The sequence below is a fragment of the Phyllostomus hastatus genome, unplaced genomic scaffold, assembly GCF_019186645.2.
Source record: "Phyllostomus hastatus isolate PE091 unplaced genomic scaffold, TTU_PhHast_1.1 phas_contig_65, whole genome shotgun sequence".
NCBI lineage: Eukaryota > Metazoa > Chordata > Mammalia > Chiroptera > Phyllostomidae > Phyllostomus > Phyllostomus hastatus.
In genome coordinates, this window is record NW_025333932.1 from 674,058 (window position 1) to 701,979 (window position 27,922).

The 27,922-nt window shown below is 36.1% G+C and overlaps 2 protein-coding genes across 2 annotated transcripts in view; both read left to right on the top strand.

Annotated features, from left to right (window-relative positions):
• Positions 1–66: 66 nt before the first annotated feature.
• Positions 67–6,582, top strand: LOC123825809 (HIV Tat-specific factor 1-like). Its single transcript, XM_045849449.1, is given in 3 exon segments — positions 67–412; positions 3,961–5,844; positions 5,846–6,582. Coding segments are annotated over 2 exon segments (2,214 nt in total). The 5' UTR covers positions 67–412; positions 3,961–4,015; the 3' UTR covers positions 6,231–6,582.
• A 141-nt stretch (positions 6,583–6,723) lies between these two features.
• Positions 6,724–27,922, top strand: part of RGS20 (regulator of G protein signaling 20) — a 119,712-nt gene continuing 98,513 nt past the window's right edge. The window contains 1 exon segment of the mRNA XM_045849521.1: positions 6,724–7,154. Coding sequence (XP_045705477.1) covers positions 6,990–7,154 — 165 coding nt within the window. The 5' untranslated portion in view covers positions 6,724–6,989.

Sequence of the window (27,922 nt, forward strand, 5' to 3'; positions counted from 1 at the left end):
GGCGTGTGATTACCCGGAAGGCGGAAGCCGGAAGGGTCCAAAACTCCCGGCCAATGGACTGTGACTTAGGAGTGGGGTTACTACGATCCGGGGCATGCGACCCAGCGAATTAGAGACCCCTCACGCCGAAGTCTGGAGCACCAGCCCGGACTGACCTGTCCAGAGGGAGGATAAAGCGGAACGGGCACGTGGGAGCCCAGCGGGCCGTCCCGATACCCGGTGGAAGCAGCGAGCAGGCCGAAACTCGTTTGTCTCAACCGGCATTCTTTCGAAAAGTTGAATTTTCAACTGCGTGAAAATAGATTGACTTTCATTTGGATTTAACAGCTCAGTGAAGCAGGTGTTCTTATCTCTTTCATGACGTGGATCAGAAAAGTTATCTTGCCCTCCGGTTGCAGGTTTAACAAACAATGTATGTTCCAGGCAATATTTGCGATTTTACTTCCTTAAAAAAGTATATGTGTATATATATATACGTGTATATGTATATATATACGTGTGTGTGTATATATATATATATCGTGTTTAACTAAAATTCAAGTTTAACAGGGCACCCAGTACTTTAATTTGACAATCAGCTACCCTCTTTATGTACTACATACACTGCAGCTAGTGCTCAGGTGTATATAACAGCATATTTTTTGTTACGATAAGCACTGAAAGAAATGTGTAAGTATAACTAAAACATTTCTACTACAAATATTCAATTTAGGCCAAGGTTTAAAACAGTCAAAACCAATATTACACATTGATTATTAATACCTATAATGATAACATATAATATTGCATTGTTTCTATTGCTGCTATAACAAATTACTACAAATTTCCTGGCTTAAACCGACGCAAATCATCTTACATGGGTCTGCACTGGGCTGTTTGACAGGGCTGAGTTTTTTTTTTTGGAGGCTCTGGAGGAGAATCTATGTCCTTGCCTTCTCCAGTTTTTAAAGGCTGTCTGCATTCCTTGACTTATGACCTACTTCCTCCATCTTCAAAGTAGACAACGTGGCATCTTTCTATGCACACAGCTGGGAAGGGTTCTCTGATTTAAGGGCTCATATGATTTAGGCTGGCCCCACCTGGATAATCCTAGGAACTCTCCACTTCTCAAAGTTTTTCACTTTAATTAAATCTACAACCTTAGTTCCCTTTTGCCATGTAGGTTACCATTTTTACAGGTTCCAGAGGTTAGGACACAGGCCTACCACAAATACAGAGGGAAATATAACCACTAATTTAACATAGTTAGTTGAGTAAAGACATCTATGTTATAGTCCTAAAGTAAAATTTTGAAAGAACTCTACCAAATATTGCAAAACATTGACTTTTTGAAATTAGTTATAGACTCATAGATATTCCTTATATTGTTCTGTTTATTTGAATTTTTTCTTTTAATAAAATTGAGGCTATGAGTTGAGTCCATTTATATGTGAAACTCTAGCCTAAATTAATGGACTTGCTTACCAAAAAATATTTGAAATTAGAATCAAATTGGAATGAGAATGAAAAGAGATTGTGGATACTGACCTTAATAGCTTAGTAAAATAACTCATTGGTAACAAATCTATTGGTCACAAAACTGTTCCCTTTAACTATAATATTTTAAACTTGGTACAAGTTTCATAGGTCCCAGGAGAGGGGAAGGTACTCCCTCAGGGGTCTTTGAAACTGTTTGGGATTTTAGGGTTATTGCAATGACTAGGGGTACAGTGCCACTGGCATTTGGTGCCCAGGGACTAGGAATTGTAAATGTTGGGTATGGACACTACCACAGTACCACACATAGACATTTTTCAGCTGCAAATGTCAGCACTGCTCCTGTGCAGAAAGTGGATGGATGACTGTTCATACCTGATTAATTTGTCATTCCAAATGTGAAGGCAGATTACACGCTGTGGTGGGAACATGGCCTTAATACTACAGAATGATATCCCAATGGAGCATCCAAACAGAAAATTAAGTCCTGCTGAAAAAATATAAGTATCTACCCGAATGTTAAATGTGCACACTCCATAACCAAATAATCAGACTTCCAGGAATCTCTACTGCAAAAATCAATGTACAAGGGTTTTCAATGCAATATTTTTATAATAGCAAAACAAATATAGAAAACAACCTATATTTGTCATTTGAGGCTAGCATAACAAAATACCATAGACCAGGTGGTAAACAACAGAAATTTATTTCTTGTAGCTCTGGAGGCTGGAAATCTGAAATCAAAGTGCTGACCATATCAGTTCATGGTGAGGGCTTGCTTCCTGGCTTGCTGATGGCCACCCTCTCCCTGTGTCACATGGTGGAGAGAAAAAAAATTCACAAGAGAACTCTGTCCTGTCTCTTCTTGTAAGGACACTAATTCTATTGGATCAGAACTCCACCTCTATGACTTCACTTAACCTTAATTACTTCTATATAAGTCTCATCTCCCAATGCAGTTACAGTGGGCATTGGGGCTTCTTCATATGGATTTTGAGGAACGTAAACATTCAGTCCATAGCACAACCCAAATTTAGTCCATTAACACAGGAATGGAGAAAATAATATAATATCAGGCATTGAGGTATTATGCAACTGTTTAAAAAGAAATATAGAGCTTTAAGTTCTGAAGCAAGCTCAGATAACATGTACATAATATTTCTTTGCTTTAAATGGATGTTTATATGTGTGTATGTACATAACAAAATTCTATAATGACAAACACCAAAAAGCTTTTAAACAACAGGTAACTGAAGGGAGTGAGTTGTGATATGCTGACTTTTGATTCTTACTTTAAACACTTCTGTGTAATTGCATGCATTTTAATCAGCATGTATTACTTTTGACTGTAAAAATTGAAGACAGAATTCCCAAGTAAGGTCATGTGGGCACAAAATTTTCTTTGCAGGAGGGTTTTTTGTTTGTTTGTTTGTTTTTACTAAATTTCAATGTCTTTAATAGATATAAGGATATTTAGGCTATCTATTTTTAAGTGAACTTTGATAGTTTACTTTTAAGGAATGTATCCATTTCAGCTAAATTTTCTAATTTACTATGATAAAGTTGTTCCTAATATTCTCTATTATTCATGTGATATCTATAGAATTAGTACTGAGGTTACCTTTCTCATTCCTAATATAGTTACATGCTGCTTAATATTTCTGTCAACAATGGAACATATGTACCACAGTTATCCCATAAGATTATAATGGAGCTGAAAAATTCCCACCACCTAGTAATGTCATAGCCATCATAATGTCATAGCATAACACATCACCCAGGTGTTTGGGTTGATATTGGTGTAAACAAACCTACTGTGTTGCCAATCATATAAAAGTATAGCTATACCATCTAGATTTGTGTAATTAAACTTTCTGATGTTCACACTATGACAAAATCACCTAAGGAACATTGCTCAGAACATATCCCCATTGTTATATGGTACATGACTGTGTTGGTAATTAGTAGTGTGTTCTCTCTTTTACTGATTCATTTGGCTACAGGTTTATTAATTTTCTTGATCTCAAGGAACCAGCTTTCCATTTAAATGATTTTTTCTCCATTTGATTTGTTTTCTATCTCATTAATTTTCATACTGATCTTTACTATTTTCTTTATAACACTTTACAAAACCCAGAATACATTGTTATTGTTTTTGCTTAAACAGTCTTTTAATGAGAATTAAGTAATGTAGTCTCATAGTTATCATTTCCAGTGTTGTTTATTCCTTTGTGTATAGCCAGATTTGGAGATTTGGCTATCATTTTCCTTCTACGTGAAGGACTTCACTTAACATTTCTCGTGGTTCAGATCTGCTGGTAAGAAAATCACTTTAATTAATTCTACATGACATGAATATAAAGTGTGATAATCCTCAGACTTAAGTTTGGGTATGAATTTAGCATACATTTCTAGCCACAAAGCTGACTGGTACTGAAATGATGTTTTAAGAAATGTAAATAGATTTTCTCTGTTCTTCTCTAGCTTCATCTCAGACTCTCAGCTCACCTGGACTGTGCCCCTGGGCTAAGTTGGCAACATGAATGGCAACAACTTGGGTGGAAATGATGACTTTGATGAGCAGTTGCATATGCAAGAATTGTACGGGGATACCAAGGACAGAGACACCCAGAAAGATCCCAGTAGAGAAGCTGATGCTTTTGGGCAGCAACCAGATGATACCCCCTATGAGTGGGACTTGGAGAAGAAGGCTTGGTTCCCCAAGATCACTGAAGATTTCATTGCTACATATCAAGCCAATTATGGCTTTTCTAGTGATGGTACATATAGCTCTACTGCAAATGTACAAGATGTTAGTGTTAGGCCTGCAGAGAAAACTCCACAAAGAAAAATCCCTGAACCCACTGACTCCCAAAAGAGGGGAGAAAAGAGAAAGGCTGAATCAGGATGGTTTCATGTTGAAGAAGACAGAAATACAAATGTATATGTGTCTGGTTTGCCTCCAGACATTACAGTAGATGAATTTATACAGCTCATGTCCAAGTTTGGCATTATTATGAGAGATTCTCAAACAGAAGAATTTAAGGTCAAGCTTTACAAAGATAATCAAGGAAATCTTAAAGGAGATGGGCTTTGCTGTTATTTGAAGAGGGAATCTGTGGATCTTGCACTGAAACTTTTGGATGAAGATGAAATTAGAGGCTACAAATTACATGTCGAGGTAGCAAAGTTTCAACTGAAGGGGGAATACGATGCCTCTAAGAAGAAGAAGAAGTGTAAGGACTACAAGAAAAAGCTGTTTCTGCAACAAAAGCAGTTGGATTGGAGACCTGAGAGAAGAGATGGGCCAACCCGAATGCGCCACGAGCGAGTTGTCATCATAAAAAATATGTTTCATCCTATGGATTTTGAGGATGACCCATTGGTGCTGAATGAGATCAGAGAAGATCTTCAAATAGAGTGTTCAAAGTTTGGACAAATTAGGAAGCTCCTTCTCTTTGATAGACACCCAGATGGTGTGGCTTCTGTGTCCTTCAGGGATCCAGAGGAAGCTGATTATTGTATCCAAACTCTCAATGGACGGTGGTTTGGCGGCCGTCAAATCACTGCCCAAGTGTGGGATGGAAGTACAGATTATCAGGTGGAAGAGTCCACAAGAGAAAGGGAGAAAAGGCTGAAAGGATGGGAGGCTTTCCTCCATGCTCCTGATGCCAGTAAAGGTCTTTGGTGTTCAAATTCCATCTGTATTTCAGAAAGGGCAAAGCCTTCTAGAGCAAGGCATTTTTTAGGGCACCCTAGCACATCTAAAAGGAATGCTCAAAAACCTGCAACTGAAATGGAATTTGAAGAACCTATAGATGAAAAGAAGTTTGAAAAAACAGAAGATGGGGGAGAATCTGAAGAAGATGCCAAAGAGAGTGGCCCCCAAAAGGAGGCTGAAGAAGGCTGCCCCAAAAGAGAGTGTGAAGACTACCTTGAAAGAGAATCTGGACAAGGCAGTCCCAAAAAAGAATTTGAAGAGAGTAGTCCTAAAAAAGAGTCTAAAGTGAATTGCCCTGGAAGAGAATCCAAAAAGAAGCAATACAAAAATGATTTTGAAGAGAATGCCCTTGAAAAGGAATCTGTAGAAGATCGTACCAACAAGGAGTATGAAGAAGAGAATGGCCCCCAAAAGGAGTCTGAAGAAGATGAGTTGGAAAGAGAATCTGAAGAAGACTGCTCTGAAAAGCTATTTAAAGATGGCTCTGAAAAAAAATTTGAAGAAAATGACCTCAAAAAAAAGTTTAATGAGAGCAAGTCAGGCAAGGAGTTTAATGAAAATGTTCTTGGAAAAGAGTTAGAAGAAAATGACTCTGAAAAATCAGAATTTGAAAATGAAAACTCTGAAAAGGTGTTTGATGAAGGTTCTGAGAGAGTTTAACGAAGAATCAGATAAAAAGAAAGGAGAGGAAGATAAATATAAAAAAGTTTGTGATGATGAGTCTGATAAAAAAGAGGATGAAGAAAATGCAGGTGAAAGAAGTCTTGAAGATGCTGATGTAAAGGAGAAAGATGATGCAGATGAAAAGATATTTGAATATTCAGATGAAAAAGAAGATGAAGTAGATGCAAAAGAGGATGAAGAAGCTAAAGATGTAAACATGTTCAAAGATGACAATTCTAATGAGAAGTTGTTTGATAATTCTGGCAAGAAAGGGACTGTGAGTGGTTTGGGAACATTCGGGAAGTAGGAGCCCTGCATAGGTAGCAGATTTATTCTCAGTAGCACTGATGATGATGATGATGATGTTTAATCCCTTAAATTTGCTTTAGAGAGAATTTCCTCCATCTGCAATTTGCCAATGCTCCAGAGAAATTACTAGTAGTGTTACATGAGCATGTGCATAGCGGGAAGATACCATCAGATTAATGCATTGATGTTTCATTGTTATGTGTATTTAGTGATTTTACTTAATAGTATAATGCAAGTAAACTGGATACTCGTCCTTTGTCAGATTAGTAAAATGCATGCAGAATGTTTTTTTAAAGTATTCTGATTGAAGTTTGTGATATTAAAAAATGAAAATAAGTTGTTAATATGCAAAAGAAAAAGAAACCTAAATAAATTGGACAGACCATCTGCCCCTCAACAGCATAGCCCAAGATTGCCAAGTACTATTCCCTACCACACACTGCTAGTATGGAATTCTGCCAAGCAATCTATTTCCTTTATCATTATATAAATAAGCAATATATCATTTAAATAATTTCAGTTTTGGTTTAGGATTAAATTTTAATTGGGAATACACTGTTACCTGTAGGGGGCAGTCATAATATACCTAAACATATAAAATAGGAGAACCTGCCTGAAATAGAACACTAAAGATCTGTGGATAAACTGCCATCCACAAAAGGTAATCCTTTTGCTTGGATTAGTGTCACTTTCCAGGAAGGTCCCCAGGGGACTGAGAGACCTTCACCAGTCAGCCAAATGAAGAGATATAGAGTGAACCTTGGGCTGCGGTTGTTAAACTCAGGCTATAGGACTCATTTGGAACCATTATCGTAAAAACATGCCCAGGCTTTCCCAAGACAATCAAGAATGCCTCCAGAAACATTTCTCCAGCCCATCCATATGGAAGCAATGTCTGCCTCTGCCTAGGGCTGAGGGATATAATGCAAACATTCACCAAACCACGAGAAAAGAAGAGAACAACAAAGCTGTGTGTGATATCAAGGTAAGACTATCTCCTCAATCCTTGGTCCTTTATTGACAAGGAAAGGGTTTATCCAGAGAGAATATAAAACCATAAGCAAGCTTCAGTGCCATTGCTCACTTTATCTTATTGATATTATATCAAAATTGTTTTCAAATCAACCCGAGAAACACTAGAATCTGGATGATAATTACCTGATCTGTCCAGTTTTCTCCAATCTAAACAACTTCCCTTTACCAAGACAAATGACTATTTATGTTTTGTTTGTTTCATAAGATAATGTTTTGAAAAGCAGAAGACTGACAAATTTTTGCAACTAGTACTATTAACCATTGAATGTTTTTCTCTGATATAAAGATTATAAGCTATATAGTAGTGAAAGAAAAATTATAGGCTGTTTTTTACAAAACTTGCTAGAGAAAAAAATAATATACTAATGAAGGAACATAAGAACATTAAGGAGCAAAGGGATGTTTTCCCTAAAATCATAGTCTCCTAAAGTGAATTTCCTAAGCATAAATTTCTACTACTAGTTCACATTTCTGCAAAGAGAGACAGTTTTCCCACTTAGTGGTGTGTGTCTTTGCATAAAGTACAGTTTAAGTCTATAAATCCTCTTAACTATTAATAGAATATCTCTTAAAAGGTTATTTGGTGTGCTTGGGGGTGGACATGTGTTAATGTCTACCAAATAATAAGCATAGCTCAGAATTAAATGCTGTAAAAGCATTCAATAGCAAACCTGTCCAAATACTTTAACACAAAAAAATGTATCTGTCCCTGTACTATGGCTCATATCCTGATAAAAGTCATTTATTTGCAAACTGTATTTAATCCTCTGGATCTACCCTCTCCCCCAATGTTATTTTAATTTTCATAGGAAGAATAAAAGTGTTTTATAATCATGAGGAAGACTTTTCTGTAGAAATGTACTGACCTGTGTTTTTGAGCTTTCAGACATTTGTGAACAAATAACACATGAATCTCCACACCCCCTGTCAGGCCTAAGCATGAGGCCTTTGGGAAACTAGAATGAAATGGGATGTCATGGCCAGAAATCCTTAATTAATGGACATTTGGATGTAAGCACATGCAAAGAACATTTTAAATAGTAGAATTTGGAGACTCGTCTGAGAAAACAGTAACAATGACACATATGTTGTGAGTGTGTGCTTGTGTATTTATAAAATATGTGCACACATATAAGTTCAAAGATCTGTCTTGAGGGATATGCTTAAATTGAATCATAGGCAAATGGATTGGGAAAATATTTAAGAATCAGCAGTATGCCTTCCCACAGCATCCTAGAACCAACTACTGTTGGCACTGGGCAATACAAGCTGCCATCCTGACCTCATTAACAGGTTCCAGCCTGTAGAGCATCAGGTGCAAACAGTCAGGGGTGATCCAATTAGGATGTTACTGGCTTCTCCACTCGGTTTTGTCTTTTAAAAAATCTTCTAACATTGTAACTGAGTACAGATGCACATATAGGTGATCATGTCTCTCTTGTAGCAAATATAAACCTGGCAGAACTCCTTTGATTCTACAAATATCATTGGGTCCTTATTACCTGCAATCTTGGCCTAGGTTTTGAAAAAGAGAAAGATATGCTCCTCCCTCTCTACAGGCTTATAATATATTCGGAAAGACAAACATTGACATTATCATCATATCCTGTTATATTATCGGCATGACTCATGTAAATAATTGAAGATATCTATGTAATTTCACTCTTTCAATCAGTAAGGCAATAAGAAATGAGGGATGAAATATCAATATAAAGTAAAATAACTGAAAAAGACCTAATAAAAGAGTAAAAGAGGTTAAAATTTAGGGTGGACATGAAATAATACCTAGGAATATAGAGAAGTAGCCAGGGAGAACATGGGCTAAAATGTGTCTAGATATCCAGGCCCCAGTGATAAAGCCCTCCAAAAATCTTCAACCTAAGCCTAACACCTAATACAAAAATTAAATTAAAATAGGTCACAAACTTACATGCACAACTATATGTAAAACTCTAAACATTTTAGGAAAAAAATGGTAGAAAATCTCTGTGACTTAAGGCGGGACAGGGTTTTCAGACATCAAAAGCAAAATCTACAATAATGATAAATTGCAGTCATCAAAAATAAAAACTTTTGTTCTGCCAAGGACCCTAACTAAAAGGGTGAAAAGACAAGATACAAACTTCAAGATAATATTGACAAACCCCATATATAACAAAGGATTTATATCCAGAATATATAAAGAACACTCAAAACTCAAGAGTAAGCAACAACCCAACTAAGAAGATAGGCAAAAGATATAAACAGACATTCCCTCAACATATCTAGGTGATAAATAAACACATGAAAAGGTAATCAACGCCATTAGCCACTAGGGAAATGCAAATTAAAGCCACAATGAAATATTAGTACATTCACTACATACCTATCAGAATGGCTAAAATGAAAAATGGTGACAAAAACAAATGCTGGCAAGAATGTATAGAAAGTATGCAAATGGTACAGCCATCCTAGAGATAATTTGGTAGTTTCTTATGAAACTAAACCTACAACAATCATATGGCCCAGCAATTTCACTATTGGACATTTTATCCCAGAGAAATGAAAACCTATGTTCACATAAACTCTATGTGCTAATGTTTATACCAGCTTTATCCATAATAGCCAAAAATGAGAAACAACCCAAAAGCCCCTGAAGAGATGAACGATGAAACAAACTGTGATATATATCCATGCTATGGAATAATGTGGAACAACTAAAAGGAATGAAGTAGTGATATCTATCTCTTAGATATATCTCAAGGGAATGATGCATAGTGAGAAAAAAAGCTTATCCCAAAAGGTCACATACTGTATAATTCTATTTATATAATATCCTTGAAATGAAACTATAGAAGTGGAGAACAGATTAGTGGTTGCCAAAGATTAGGTGGTGGATATAGCCACAAAGGTGTTAGCATGAGTCTTTTTTATCTTGATCTCAACAGTGGTTACACAAACCTACACACTTGATAGCATGTCATAGGACCATACACATAAACACACAGAGAAATGAATACATATAAAGCTTATAAAATCTGAATAAGTTCTTTGAATTATTCCAATATCCATCCTGCTTTTGATAATTATCCTAGACTTCTGAAGTTTCCACTGGGGAAAACAGTGAAGAGTGTGTGGGATCACCCTATAGATCTTTTTGGAACTTCCTGAGAATCTATAATTATTCCAAAACAAAAAGTTAAAAATGCAAACCTCCAAATGCTGGTTAGACTAATAATACCAATACAACAATTGCCTACATTTATTTGTGGTTCTTAAGGTTGTTCTTTCATTGGGATCCTTAGCTAATTTCATTAGTTCATTGATTTGATGCCACTAGACCTGTTTTAGAGATGAGAAAACAAGTTTGAAAATACTGTTGATTACATGTATGAAGTAGGCTGAGTGATTTCAGCCTAGGTTTTTCTGACATTGATTTTATTACTAATTCAGTAGCTTCTGATAGTGATTTAGAAAGTGAGCTATAATTTCAAAGGCTTAAAGCCAGCCTTCTTCATAGTGTTTTCTCTGTGGATTCTGCCCAAAGTACCCCAACAAGGGCCATTCATTTACTGCAAAATAAATTAGTACCCAGACACACATGTGCATGTACACATTCACACACTTGTCCTCATTGGAAAATTTTTTTTCTTCACAAGACTTTTGCTTCCTTTCATTCAGGGAAGGGAATGCAAGTAGAAGGCAGGAAACACCCTGGACCAGTCACTCTTCCTAAGTGATATACATGAGAAAAAGAGAAAGCTTTACAGCATGCTGGCAAGAAGTCAAATATCTACCTACATATCTATTGATCGATTAATTGACTGATATAGATATATATATGTATATGTATGTGTGCATTATTTCTCAGTAATAAAAGTGGTCTGAGCTTGGACATGAAAGTTGTATCCACAACACTATTTTTCCTATCACTCCAATGTCAATGCCCTTCTAAGAGTGCAGACTTCTAAGTGCTTTCTGTTCCATGTGTGATCCCTTGAGCAGTTGATCAAACCACTTGTTTTGAGACCTCATACACTGAAATGAGAAAAAGAAATGTTAAGGCCCCAAAGGGTAACTACAAAAACAATGGAGCTTTTTGTGACCAAAAGGATAGAGAAAAGAAGAAAGGAAACATATGTTAGAAAGAGATGTTAATGCATTTAGAAGACAAAATTTTCTGTCCACCTTCCATTTGTGAAAGAGTTAGTTCACTGAGAAGGATAAAGTTTGTTCTTATCCTTCTGAAGGCCCTCTGGAAAAAAAAATATGTAATAGTTTAACACTTCAAATGCTCACAAACTCCTTTAGGAAAAGGCTTCTTTGGAAAACTGTCATGGTTACATCTTCCATAGTTCGTTAGCAAGTGCATATTAAGTGGCAGTCCTTTAGAATATGAAGCAAAGGGAATATGGCTCAACAGGCTCTGGCCTTAAGGGCTTTGAGCTCTCAATGAGACATATATACACTGTCTTCTCTTTTGATGGGGACCATAAAGAAGCCCATCAGTGTAGTCATTGGAAAGATAAAAACAATTCTTCAGTTACCAAGCCTCTAGCTCACAGAACCCAGAATAATCTGTGTGACATTAAGAGTAAAACAAAAATAAAGTCAAGTAGTATTTCAGCTTGTCATAAAAGATATTATTATCCCAGAGATTTGGACTCTCTCTTAACTTGATGAAGCATTTACGATACCAGTTAATTACACTGACTTTCAAAGTAATAAATGAAATGGTGATCAACTTAAGAGTGAATGGCAAAAATCAAATGCCAAAATACCTCATGCAATTTTCAAGAAATTTAAGAAGTAAATTATGTTTTTGTAAATAACAAAATAATGTTTCATCTTGACTGACAAAAGTACCAGATACTGAAATTAATGTAGACAGCCCAACTCAAAAAACTCACCTATCTCAGTCAGCTTACTTATTAACAAATAAACCCCTAGAATATCAGTGGCTTAACAAATCAAAGTATACTTTTCAATCATGCCATAGTTTGATGTAGGACAGGCTGTTCTCCCCCAGGACTAGGGTTGCTTCCATCTGGTCTGTGGCTCTGCCGTGTGGGGGATCCAAGGTTGCTCTGGAAGCATACTCAGGAAAGGGAGAGTGGGAAAGGGGAACTGGGAGCTCAATTCTCTCAGCAGGAGGTAAATCCCATTGCTCACATTTTTTGACCAGAGCCAGGAGCATAGCCAATGTAATCACAAAGGAGGCTAGAAAATACAGAGAAGACCAAGGTACTGATAAGAACTTATAGTCCCCACCACACCATCCAGTCAGTTCTCATCTCTAATTGCTAATAGAAAATTCAGGTGACTACCCCCTCCAAAAAAAAAGAAAGAAAAAGAAACATCCTATATATATCAGAAAAGAATATATTTTTAAAGGTATGCATATATATGTACACACAAAGAATGTATACTGTATACATCTGTGCTTTTCAATTGACTTGGAAAAAAAGTCACTCTTCTGAAGTTAAAGAGTTTGATCATAATTATTTTTCATTAATTACCATAAAGTAAAGCTTCTGGGAAAATGCAGCTCTCTTTTCTCCAGTGGGAATATCATATAAAAACCAAGTGTTTGCTTAATAAAACACAATGTGAACATCTTCAATTTCCCCAGTAGAAGTAGTGATTTTTTGACTCTGAAAATAACACAGTACAAAAAAAATTCCATATCAGTCCTATCTTTCAAAGTTATAGATAAAAACCTGTAAATACAAATTTTGGTCACACTTGACAATTTTCTAACCATTTAAATAATTGGCTTTCAGGGTTTTAAATCAAAGATTATGTTTTCTCCACTGGATTATATTTTCATAGGCCAACATCTACACCAGGCACCAAAAAGTGATTTGTTTTAGCAAAGATAAATAGTATTTTATTGTGTTTATTTGTTCTTATGAGATTTTCCTGAATGAGAATGGGCTAAAGGATGTGAAGCATTATATAGTTTTTGAACTTTGCCTTGAGTTTTCTTTTGTTCCTGGGAATGTAAACCTAGAGTTTCTGAATACAGAAATGAATGACAGTGATTCTTTAAAATTGATGGCTTTGAATGGCTACACATGTTACCAGTCATAGCAGCACCCTTTTACAGTACTGTGGCTTTGCCACAAAAAGTCTATTTTACAAGGGGAGGACATTACCACTTCAGTGGAAAACCCATACAGGGCATCTCTGCAGCCCCATGTCAGCATTGCTGCTGGGAGTTTCTGCCTACTGAGCCAGAATGCTTTCTGCTACTATAGGGGGCTTGTTGTAGGTTGATGTTGACTGTACTACCATAGCATGCACAAAGAGAAAATAAAGGAAATATTTAATAATGTATACCAGTGTTGTATTCATGGTAATAATCAAGCAGATATTTCATTTCTGAAATTAGTGAGGTATCCCCCCCAAAAAACAACTCTAGAAAAGGAAGTTTTATACAGAGATAAGATATTCAGCTATCAATTTAAAAAGGCAAGAAGACTTTTAATAGCATATCAGAAAAAATAAATATTAATATTATCAAAATGAATATGTGTGAGAAAGTATCAAAACATGGAGGGGAAAGATAAAAAGTTAGAATTATAAAAGGAGGAAATGAGAGAAGATGGTGGTGAGGTAGGAGGGAGAAGACCCCACTTCCCCCTACACACAGGAAAAAAACATAGCCAATCTATGGAGGAACAGAGCAAACAGACAACAGTACACCAACATATATGAAGACAGGACACCAAAAATTGTAGTGGACATTGAAAAACCACATGTCTTTTTTCCTTGGCTGGTTAAATTGTACTGTTTGACAGATTTCCCTGTTCTCTCTTTCATAGTGTATTGTTAATTTACTGTCCTTCACTACACTTGTGTTCCATTAACACACTACTCAAGGTCCTATACTCCCTATTCTTGTAATCCAGATCACATAGATTCTGTCATGATTGTTGCTCCATTATTATTGTAAATAATAGCTGTTCCATACAATTGTAAATACTACACAACACCCCTCCCAGATCTTAGTTCATCCCATGGTTTCCTGAACTCTATTACTGTAGTGGTTAACTCTATTCTCTCACACACTACACCTATTTACTATCCTTTACTCTCATGTTACCTCAGAATCTGACCTCCCAAAACCTCACTGCTTTCTAGAATCATAGTCCCTCCCTCCCCAACAAGAGTCTTACCTTCTTTCCATCCTTTCGATAAAGTAGCTAGTTGCATGGACTATCACAGTTAATACTATACATAATCAAAGAATCTCCTATCTCTTCTTCAATGGCTGCTACTGTAAATATCATAGAATACACGCTTGCTGTCTTAAACCATTTTGCCTTCCCCCTCCAACTGATCACAAAAAAGAGTAGGTGGAAGCTGTGAATACCAGGATACCCACTGGAAGAGGAAACCCAACAACAAACAAACCACCAAAAGATAACAACAGAAGAAGGTGAAGGAGGGAGTGGAAGCCACACTAACCTCAATCCAGGACCTATCTGGAAATACAACTAAATAGTGTAGAAAGTGCCCAGAACAAACAACTGAACAAGAGCAAGAGAGAATCCTCAATATCTTGTACACATGGAAGAACCAGCTTTAATACAACCTGCCCTCACCAGCAAAACAAAACACAAGATGTGGTGGACAGAGTGACCCTCATATAACCAGCTGGTGGGAAGGACCCACCAAAGAAAGACCCAACAACAATCAAAACCCAAAGACAAACACAGAGCCAACTTAAATGATAGCCCAAGACCAGTGAGATCAGGAGATCAAGGAGACACAGCCACTGAATCTTATGGGTATTCTGCCATACAAGTTCACACCATGAATTCAGGAAGCCAGAACAGATCAATTTAAGAAGCTGAGGCTAACAAGAAGAGTCTCAAAAACAATGGGAAGACAAAGGAACAATCCCCAAGTGAAAGAAAAGGAGAAAGCCTCAGAAATAATGCTAAATGGAATAGAGGCAACTCAACTATCAGATACTGAGTTCAAAACAGTGGTTATCAGGAAGCTCAATGAGCTCAGAGTAAATTACCAGAAACTATGGGGAAACTACAATGAACTCACTGCAAACTATATCAACATGAAAAAGGAAATAGACTATCAACAAGGGCTAAATGGAAATGAAGAATACAATATCTGAACTGAAGAACACAGTAGAAGGAATCAAAAGCAGGATCAATGAAGCAGAGATCAGATCAGTGAGCTGGGGGACAAAGTAGAAAAAAAACAGAAAGAGCAAGAAAAGGAAAAGAAGCTCAGAAAGAATGAAGAAAGGTTAAGAGAAATGCAAGACAATATGAAACACAATAATATCCATATAATAGGGATATCGGAAGGAGAAGAAGAAGAGCAAGGGATAGAAAACCTGTTTGAAAAAGTAATGATGGAAAAATTACCTAATTTGATGAGAGAAAAAGTCACACAAATCCAGGAAACACAGAGAATCCTAATCAAGAGGAATCCAAAGAGGCCCACTTCAAGACACATCATAATGAAAATGGCAAAATTCCAAGACAAAGAGACAATCTTGAAGGCAGCAAGGGAAAAAACAGGAAGTAACATACAAGGGAGTCCCAATAAGGTTACTAGCTGATTTCTCAATGGAAACACTCCAAGCCAGAAGAGAAAGACAAGGAATATTCCACGTAATGAGAAACAGGCCTGCAACCAAGGCTACTTTACCCAGCAAGGCTCTCAGTCACAATAAAAGACCAAATAAGGAGCTTCCCAGACAAAAGAAGTCTAAAAGAATACACCTCCACCAAACCAGCTCTTCAAGAGATACTAAAAGGACTGCTTTAAGGAAAGGAAGGAAAAGAGAGAGAGAGAAAGGGGAACACAGGTATGAAAAGAGCAATGAATAAGTATCTATCAATAATAACCTTAAACATAAATGGATTAAATGCTCCAATCAAAAGACATAGAATAGCTGAATGGATAAGAAAGCATGACCCACACATATGCTGCCTACAGGAGACCCACCTCAAGACAAAAGACCTACAGAGACTTAAAGTAAAGGGCTGGAAACAAACTATCCAAGCAAACAGACAGGAAAAAAAGCCAGGGTAGCAATACTCATATCTGGCAAAATAGACTTCCAAAAAAGGACCATAAAAGAGACCCAGAAGGTCACTTCATAATACTCAAGGGAAGAATCCACCAAGAAGACATAAACATTGCAAATATATATGCACCCAACATAAGAGCACCCAAATACATAAAGAAAATCGTACAGGACTTCACAAAAGATATTGACAGGAACACAATTATAGTAGGGGATTTTAATTCCTCACTGTCAATAATGTACAGATCTTCCAAACAAAATATCAACAAAGATATTGTGGCATTGAACAATGTCATAGATCAAATGAAATTAACTGATATATATAAAGAGCCTTTCATCCCAAAAAAGCTAAACACACATTCTTTTCAAAAGCACATGGAACATTTTCAAAGATAGACCACATAATAGGATACAAAACAAGCCTCAACAAATTCAAGAAAATTGAAATTATATCAGGCATTTTCTCTGACTACAAGAGACTGAAACTGGAAACAAACCTCGAGGAAAAAAAAAACCAAAACACTCAAAATTGTGGAGACTAAATAGCATACTATTAAACAATTAATGGGTCAAGAACGAAATTAGGGAAGAAATCAAAAAGTTTCTGGAAACAAATAAAAATGAACTCACAACAACCCAAAACTTATGGGACACAGCCAAGGCAGTCCTGAGAGGGAAGTTCATAGTGATACAAGCCTACCTAAAAAAAAAAAAATAGAAACATTTCAAGCAAACAACCTAACCCTACATCTACAAGAACTCGAGGAACAACAACAAAGACATCCCAGAGCAAGTAGAAGGAAGGAAATAACCAAGGTCAGAGCAGAATTAAATGACATAGAGACTAAAAGCACAACTCTAAGGATCAATGAATCCAGGAGCTGGTTCTTTGAAAAGATAAACAAAATTGACAAGCCTTTAAGCAGGCTCATTAAGAAAAAAAGAGAGAGGACCCAAATAAATACAATCAGAAGTGAAAGAGGAGAGATTACAACTGATACCACAGAAATACAAAGGATGTAAGAAATTACTATGAAGAACTGTATGCCAAGCAATTTGAAAACCTAGGTGAAATCTACAAATTTCTAGAAAAATCTTCCAAAACTCAATGAAGAAACAAGAAGCCTGAGCAGACCAATAACAGCAGGTGAAATTGAAGCAGTAATCAAAAAACTCCCAACACACAAAAGCCCTGGACGAGATGGTTTCACAGGAGAATTCTACAAAGCATTTAAGGAGGAGCTAACCCCTATCCTTCACAGACTATTCCAAACAATCCAAAATGATGGAAGACTCCCAAACTCTTTTTATGAAGCCAGCATCATCCTAATCCCAAAACCAGATAAAGACACAAGAAAGAAAGAAAACTTCGGGCCAATATCACTGATGAACATAGACACTAAAACCCTCAACAAAATATTGGCAAACCACATCCAACAAACATTAAGAAGATCATACACCATGACCAAGTGGGAATCATCCCAGGAGTGCAAGGATGCTGCAATATTCACAAATCAATAAATGCAATACATCACATAAACAAAAACAAAGACAAAAACCACATGATCATATCAATAGATGCAGAAAAAGCATCTGATAAATTACAGCACCCATTTATGATAAAAACACTCACCAAAGTGAGAATAGAGGGAGCATTCCTTAACATAATAAAGGCCATATATGAGAAACCTACAGCCAACATTATACTCAATGGGGAAAAACTAAAATCTTTTCCACTAAGATTGGGAACAAGACAAGGTTGTCCACTTTCACCACTTCTATTCAATTTAGTATTGGAAGTTTTAGCCACAGTGATCAGACAAGGAAAAGAAATAAAAGGTGTACAAATTGGAAAGGAGGAAACAAAACTGTCACTGTTTGCAGATGACATGATAGTGTACATAGAAAATCCTATAGACTCCACCCAAAAACTGCTTGACTTAATAAATGAATTTGGCAAAACAGTGGGATACAAAGTGAACATCCAGAAATCAAACACATTTTTGTATACCAACAATGAAACAACAGAAGCAGAAATCAAGAAAAAATTCCATTCAATATAGCAAAAAAAAAAAATACCTAGAAATAAACCTAACCAAGGAGGTAAAAGACCTGTATGCAGAAAACTACACAACACTGAAGAAAGAAATCAAGGAAGACACAAACAAATGGAAACATACACCATGTTCATGAATCAGAAGAATTAACATCCTGGAAATGTCCATACTTCCCAAAGCAATTTAGACATTCAATGCAATACCTATTAAAGTACCAATGGCATATTTCACAGACATAGAACAAACACTTTAAAAATTTACATGGAACCATAAACAGCCTCAAATAGCTGCGGCAATTTTGAGAAAGAAGAACAAAATAGGAGGGATCACAATACCTGATACCAAACTCTATTACAAGGCCATTGTAATCAAAACAGCCTGGTATTGGCATAAAAACAGGCACATGGACCAATGGAACCAAACAGAGAGCCCAGAAATAAATTCAAGTCTCTATGGTCAATTAATATTTGACAAAGGGGACAACAATATAAAATGGAGTAAGGATAGCCTCTTCAGCAAATGGTGTGGAGAGAACTGGACAGCTATGTGCAAAAAAATGAAACTCAAGTACCAACTTACACCATACACAAACATAAATTCAAGGTGGATAAAAAATTTAAATATAAACTGCAGCACAATTAAAGTCCTAGAGTAGAACATAGGCAGGAAAAATCTCAGATATTTCACACAGCAACATTTTTACTGATATGTCCCCTACAGCAAGGGACATAAAGGAAAGAATAAACAAATGGAAAGATCTCATCAAAATAAAAAGCTTCTGCATGGCTAAAGAAAACAGTATTAAAATAAAAAGAGAACTAACTGTATGGGAAAACATATTTGCCAATGAGACAACGGTTTAATCTCCAAAGTATACAAAGAACTTACACGACTCCATTCTAAGAAGACAAGCAACCCAATTAAAAAATGGGCAAGGGACTTGAGCAGACATTTCCCCAAGGTGGACATTCAGAGGATCCAGAGACACATGAAAAGATGCTCAATATCACTAGCTCTCAGAGAGATGCAAATTAAAACCATAATGAGATACCACTTTACACCAGTCAGAATGGCCATCATAAACAAAGCAACAAATAACAAGCATTGGAAAGGCTGTGGAGAATAGGGGACCCTAGTGCACTCTTGGTGGGATTGCAGACTGGTACAACCACTAGGGAAAACACTATGCAATTTTCTCAGAAAACTAAAAGTGGAACTGCCTTTTGAGTCAGCATTTCTACTGCTGGGATTATGTCCTGAGAACCCTGAAACACCAACCCAAAGAACCTATGTACCCCAATGTTCATAGCAGCACAATTCACAATAGCCAAGTGCTGGAAGCAACCTAGGTGCCCATCAGTAAATGAATGGATCAAAAAACTATGGTACATTTACACAATGGAATTCTATGCAACAGAAAGAAAGAAGGAGCTCCTGCCCTTTGTGACAGCATGAATTGAACTGGAAAGCATTATGCTAAGTGAAATAAGCCAGGAAATGAGAAATACCATATGATCTCACCTTTAACAGGAACCTAATCAACAAAACAAACAAACAAGCAAAATATAATGAAAGACACTGAAATAGAGAATAGGCTGACAGTGACCAGAGGGGAGAGGGGAGGGAATTTCAGGGGGAAAAGGGAAGGGTTTTCAGGAACAACTATAAAGGACACATGGACAAAAACAAAGGGGGGTGGAAACAGGATGGAGGTGGGGAGGGCTGGTGAGGGGGTGGGCTGGGATGGGAGTAAAAAACAGAAAACTGTACTTGAACAACAATTAAAATAAAATAATAATTTTAAAAAATTACAAAAGGAAATAATAGATATAGAGGACATATTTTGGAAATTCATCTTAAATATGGATAAAAGGAATAGGTAAAAAGAAAATCCTAGAAGATGAAACAGCAACAGTCAAATTTCTGTTAAAAAACATAAGTTTATGTTTTGGATAAAAATTCAGACAATTATTAAAAAATATTGGATTGACCAAAAAGTCCATTATGTTTCTTATGTACAATGCCTCTAGTAGTCCTTAGTTGTCTTTAATTTCATTCAGACCAGTTTTGTTAGATTGTATTGTGACAGCAGTCATACAACATGCCTTTAAAAAAAAAAATCAAAATTGGTAAATTTTTGTGCAGCCATTTTAATATTGAAGATGGAATAAAATGTGCAATATTTTTGGCATATTATGCTTTATTATTTCAAGAAAGGTAAAAAGGCAAGTGAAACCAAAAAAAAAAAATGATTTGTGCAGTGTGTGTGCCATGACTGATCGAACATGTCAAAAGTGGTTTGCAAAGTTTCTTTGACATTTTGGCCAAAAAATTTTTGACTGTGGGGCTGTTTTATGCATTGGAAGATGTTTAGCAGCACCCCTGGTTTCTACCCAGTAGAAGCCAATAGCAAGAGATAGCTGTCATACTCAAAATAGCCAAATCAGTAAAGTTACTGGGAAAATGAAAAATGTGTCTTTTATGGAAAAAACATAACAGACTTTTTGGCCAACTCAATATATATTGTATTCCAAGGATACTTAATGAAAATAAAACTAAACCTAGGAACATCTTCATATAATGTTCAAATTTCAAAAATTAAAACAATGTTTCTATAAATATCCAGAGAGAAAAAAATAATACCTACCAGGGGAAAAAAGGACGTTCACTGTATCATTCTCTGCAGCAGTAAATAGACTTAAAGCTAAAGAACTCTAAAGACAAGTCTTTGTATCCCAAGAATTTTTCATAACCAAGGGTCATTCATGCCTTAACTGAAGAGTAAAACATTTTAACATATGCAAGGATATTAATAATATATAACACAGCCACACTTCCTACAAAAAAAAACTTAAGACAAAATAAGAACTCCATAAATGATGAGAAAGTCACTATTGGAAAGGAAGGATTGGTGGTAATTATTGAAACGGTTAATCAGATGGAGATATTAGATATAACAAGGTGAGTGTAAATGACTATTCTTAGAAGCTGAATTATATTATTGCCCTGAGTGGTGTAGCTCAGTGGTTGGGCATCATCCTCAGACTGAAAGGTCGCTGGTTGGGTTTAATTCCTGGTCAGGGCACATTGCTGGGTTGCTCCCCAGCTTCCCAGCTGGGGGTGTACAAGAGGCAACTGATTGATGTTTCTCTTGCACATCAATGTTTCTCTCTTTCTCCCTCTCTTCCCCTGTCTCTGAAAATAAATAAAAATGAATAAATAAATTTTCCATTATTGTATTGAAAAAAGGGGTACAGAGAATAAGAGATGAGGCTTACAACTCCAGATCAAATTCATAGACACAGAGAAATGGAGAAGAGGATAAACAATGGGTCCTATCTTCATGTCTAGTGAAAGGAAGTTGGAAAGTTTTTCTGTTTTGGCTAGGATAGTTAATACAGATGTAAGAGTGCCTTTGGAGAAGGTTCAGGTAGGTGTTGGTAAAATGAAAAGCAATATGCCTTACTTCCAAACTTTTCCTGAAAACACAAAGACTGTAAAGAAAATTACAATAATAATAGAAATACCAAGAAAACATCAAAGGAAAGTTGGCAAAAGCAAGACTGAACTCCATAGCTTTGAAAACAAACAGAAATGGGTGAGTGTTAGATAAACAGAGGGCTGAGATAAGAGTGAGCAAGTCTCCTGGAGATGGGGAGGTTTCAAAGGAGCCTGTGGCCTAGAGGAGAAAGAACAAAATTAAGGGTACCTGGTAATGGTCTTTATAGATGTAGTGGGGGAGGTGCTCATGGGACAGAAAGGGTTTTCTTCTCCTTCAGCAGAGAGATGTGTTTCAGGGAAGTTACCGGCACCCTTTACCTTCGTGAAGAGCCCCTCAGCTGAGGAAGGAGTGTTGAGTCTTCTGCACCAGTTGGGAACAGTATCCTGTGCACTGACTGGTTTCCCTGCTCATCAGGTGTAATTATCACAAGTGCCAGAGGACACTGTACTAAGGAAAAGAGGTGGAGGCATGTGCTGTAATATGTGGAAACTGAGAGGCTTGGTTATCAGCACAAGGATACACTTTGGAGACTTCCAGAAATAACTGAACAGAGTCCAGGTAAGGAAAATGAGGGTCTACATGGTTAGTTGGATCACAAAAGATTATTTGTTAGTAATGTGTCTCTTTTTAATTACACTGTCCTCAGATGAGGCCTGAGAACCATGTATAATGAATGCCTCCATGTCTGTCAAAAGAACATCCAGCTCAAATGGGACTATAATGATGCTTTTTTTTTTTAAGTCCCAAAGACTAAGGCAGAAGCATTTCAGAAGATATGGCATGGACACTTCAAATTGTTTTAAAATAATCCTGGGGGGGAAAGAAGTAGGGTTGGGGTAAAAGATGAAGAAGAATTTTCAATATGTTGATAATCATTGAAACTGGGTGATGGATATGAGGATTTTTTAGTATATTTGCACTTTTTTTGGAAATTACATAGCAAAATTTTTCTCTTGCTGGAACACTAGAGCTCAGGATTTAAATCCCAAATAAATAAGCTTACTTTACACTTAAAGGAACTTGGAAAAAACAACAAACAAAGCCCAAAGTGAGTAGAGGAAGGAAATAATAAAATCACAGCAGAAATAAGAGTCTAAAAAAGCACAAAGGATCAATGACACAAAGATTGACAAAACTTTAACCTGATTCATCAAGGAAAAAAGAGAAAAGACCCAAATAAAGTCAGAAATGAAAGAGGAGAAATAACCACTGACTCCACAGAAATGCAAGGAATTTTAAGAAAATATTATGAACTACTATCTGCCAATAAATTGGGCAGTCTGGGAGAAATGGATAAACTCCTAGAAATATACAACCTTCCAAAACAGAATCAGGAAGACTCAGAGAATCTGACTAGAGAGATTACAACTAGTGAAATTGAAGCAATAAAAAAAAACAAAAAAAAACTTCCAACAAACAAAAGTCCTAGACCAGATGGTTTGGTGAATTTTACTAAACATTCAAAAAAGAACTAACACCTGCCCTTCTTAAATTACTCTAAAAAGTTCAAGAGGAGATAAGAATTTCAAACTCATTTTACAAAGCCAGAATTATCCTAATTCTAAAACCAGATAAAGACACTGTAAAAAAAATTATAGGGCAATATCACTGATGAGCATAGATGCTAAAATCCTCAATAAACATTAGCGAACTGGATCCAGCAATACATTTAAAAGATCATATGCCGGGATTAAGTGGGATTTATTGTAGGGATTCAAATGGTACAATAGCCACAAATCAGTAAACATGATATACCACATAAACATAATGAAGAGCAAAAACCCACATGATCATATCAATAGATGTAGAAAAAGCATTTGATAAATTCCAACACCCACTTATGATAACAACTAAAAGTAATAAAGATCATATATGACAAACCCACACCCAACATCATACTCAATGGACAAAAACTAAAAATGTTTCCCTTAAAATTGCGAACAAGACAGGAATGTTTGCTTTTACCACTCTTATTCAACATACTACTAGCCATAGCAATCAGACAAGAACACAAAATAAAAGACAACCAAATTGAAAAGAAGTAAAACTATCATTATTTGCAAATGATGATATTGTATATAGAGAACTCTAAAGATTCCACCAAAACACTACTACAACTGATAAGTCAATTCAGAAAATTCACAGGATACAAAATATATATCTAGAAATCAATTGCATTTTTATACACTAATAATAAATTATCAGAAAGGGAAACTAAGAAAACAATCCCACTCACAATTGCTTCAAAAGAATAAAATACTTAGACATAAATTTAACCAAGGATATAAAAGACCTGTACTCAGAAAATTATATGGCACTGAAGAAATATTGAAGAAAGTACAAATAAGTAGAAGCACATATCATGTTCATAGATAGGAAGAATTAATATCAAAATGTCCATACTACCCAAAGAAATCTATAGATTCAAAAGAATTTTTATCAAGATACCAATGGTTTATTTCAAAGGACTAGAACAAATATTTCAAAACTTTATATGGAACCAGAAAAGACCCTGAAGAGCAAGAGTGATCTTGAGAAAGAAGAACAAAGTTGTAAGAATCATGCTACCTGATGCTGAACTTTAGTACAAGGCCATAGTATTCAAAACAGCATGGTATTGGTATAAAAACAGACATACAGATCAATGGAACAGAATAGAAATCCCAGAAATAAACTCATGCATTTATAGTCAATTGTATTTGACAAAGAAGGCAAAAGAATACAATGAGGTAAAGAGAGTCTGTTCAATAAATGGTGTTGGGAAAATTAGACAGACATGTTAAAAAATGAAACTAAACCACCTTCTTACACCATACACAAGAATAAACTCAAAATGTATTAAAAACTTAAATGTTAGACTCAAAACCATACAAATCCTAGAAGAAAATGTAGGCAGTAAAATCTCAGACATTTCTCATAGCAACATTTTTTCTAACATATGTCCTCAGGTAAAGGAAACAAAAGAAAAAATAAACAAATGGGACTACATCAAACTAAGAAGTTTTTGTACAGCAAAGGAAACCATCAACAAAATGAAAAGACAACCCACTAAATGGGAGAATATATTTACCAATGATACATCTGGTAAGGGGATAATATCCAAAATTTATAAAGAACTTCTACAACTCAACACTCAAACCAAACATTCCAATTAAAAAAATCGGCAAAGGACCTGAATAGACAGTTCTCCAGAGGGAATATACAGTTGGCCAATAGACATGTAAAAAGATACACAATGTCACTAATTGTCAGAGAAATGCAAATTAAAATGACAATGACATATCACCTCACACCTGTCCCAATGAGTATTATAATCAACAACAAGAAGTGATGACAAAGATGTGGAGGAAAGGGATCCTTAGTGCACTGTTGGTGGGAATGCAGATTGGTACAGCCACTGTCAAAAGTAGTATGGAGTTTCCTCAAAAAATTAAAAACAAAACTACCATATGACACAGCAATCCCATTTCTGGGAATTTATCCAAAGAAATCCAAAACACTGATTTGAAAGACTATATGCACCCCTATGTTCACTGAAGCTTTATTTACAACAGCCAAGATTTGGAAGCAGCCCAAGTGTCCATCAGTATATGAATGGATAAAAAAGCTGTGCTACATTTGCATGGTGGAATACTACTAGTCCATAAAAGAGGAAATCTGACCCTTTGGGACAGCATGGATGGACCTGGAAAGTATTATGCTAAGTGAAATAAGCCACTCAGAGAAAGACAAGCACCATATGATTTCACTCATATGTAGAATTTAATGAACAAAATGAACTAACAAGCAAAACAGAAATAGACTCATAGATAGGGAGCAGGCTGACAGCTGTCAAGGTGCAGAGGTTAAGGGGCTGGGCAGAATGGAAAAAAAGAAACTCATGGACATAGACAACAGTGCAGTGATTGCTAAGGGGTGGGTTCGAATAGGGGCAGGCAGAAGGAATGGGGGGATAAATGGTAATGAAAGGAGATTTGACTTGGGGTGATGAACACTCAATACAGTATACAGATGATGTGTTTTAGAATTATGCACTTGAACCTCTAATTTTGTTAACCAATGTTATCCCAAGAAATTCAATATAAAGAAAAAAATAAAAATAAACAACAAATAAATAAACACAACCTTCCATTTTCTATTTATATACTAGAGTAGCAGCTTCTAGTATATGCTTTAGGCATTCATTGAGTAACACCACTGATCTTGATCTTTCAGGAAAATCTTTAAAACTGACCCCCAAAAATCCTGTTTGCAAGTCTAAAAAACATATTTTAAAAATCCTGGTTGGCATCAGTTTACTGTTTTGGTTTTAATAATTTGTATAAATCTCAGATTTTAAATTAATGGTTAAGTCTCCATCCCTTACAATGTAACAGGTGTGCCAAGACAAAGAAATATGGCCCAATGAAAAAACAGATCAAAACTCCAGAAAAAGAACTAAGCAATGAGAAAATAGTCAACCTATCAGATGCAGACTTTAAAACACTGGTAATAAGGATGATCACAGAAATGATTGATTTCAGTCACAGAATGAAGGAAAAAATGAAGGCTATACAAAGTGAAACAAAAAATATACATAGGGAACCAACAGTGAGGGGAAAGAAACCAGGACTCAAATCAACAATTTGGAACAAAAGGAAGAAATAAACATCTAACCAGAACAGAATGAAGAAATAAGAATTCAAAAAAAAAAATGAAGAGAGGCTGAGGAACCTCTGGGACAACTTTAAATGTTCCAACATCCAATCATAGGGGTGCCAGAAGGAGAAGAGGAAGAGCAAGAATTTGAAAACTTATTTGAAAAAAATGATGAAGGAAAACTTCCACAATTTGTCAAAGGCACTAGACATGCAAGTCCAAGATGCTCAGAGAGTCCCAAAGAAATTGAATCCAAGAAGAAACACACCAAGACATATCATAATTACATCACTCAAGATTAAAGATAAGGAGAGAATCTTAAAAGCATCAAGAAGAAAGGAAAGAGTTACATACAAAGGAGTTCCCATAAGACTATCAGCTTATGTCTCAAAAAAACCTTATAGGCAAGAAGAAGCTAAAAAGAAGTATTTGAAGTAACGAAAGGCAAAAACCTACATCCAAGATTACTCTATCCAACAAAGCTATCATTCAGAATGGAAGGGTTGATAAAGTGCTTCCCAGATAAGGTCAAGTGCAAAGAGTTCATCATTACCAAGCCCTTATTATATGAAATGTTAAAAGGACTTATCTAAGAAAAAGAAAGTGATCAAAAACTATGAACAGTACAATGACAACAAACTTACAACTATCAACAACTGAACCTAAAAAAAAAAAAAACAGACACAAACTAAGCAAACAACTAGCAAAGGAAAAGAATCACAGAAATGGAGATCATGTGGAAGGTTAGCAGCAGGGAGGGGGAAAGGAGAGAATGGGGGAAAAGGTATAGGGAATAAGAAGCATAATAGAGAGGGGGAGGTTAAGAATAGTATAGGAAATGGAGAAGACAAAGAATTTATATGTACAATCCATGGACACAAACCAAGGTTGAGGGGAGGATGCTGGAGGGTGGGAAGGTGCAGGGTTGAAGGGGGATAAAGGGGAAAAAATTTGGGACAACTGTAATAACAATCAATAAAATAATCAATAAAATATACTTTTAAAAAAGTTAACCATAGCCCTGGCTGGTGTGGTTCAGTGGATTGATTGCCGGCCTGTGAACCAAAGGGTCACTGGTTTGATTCTCAATTAGGGCACATTCCTAGGTTGAGGGTCAGGTCCCCAGTAGGGCCATGAGAGAGGCAACCACACATTGATTGATATTTCTCTCCCTTTCCCTCTCCCTCCCTTCCCCTTTCTCAAAAAATAAACAAATAAAAAATAGAATTTAAAAAGTGTTAAACATAGAATTACTAACTAATTAATTAACTAACTAATTAATTAATGGTTATGAAAAATATATATCTAAGTCTCATCTCCACCATTCAAAAGGTCTCATAAAATCAAGTTGGTTTTCCTGCCAAAATCAAACCTGCCTTTACAGAACCCTAAAACAACTACAAATATCCTAGAAAACTTATATTAGACTTCTGCCTTCTTGCAAGGTAAAGACTTGAGTGAACTCTACTGGGAAC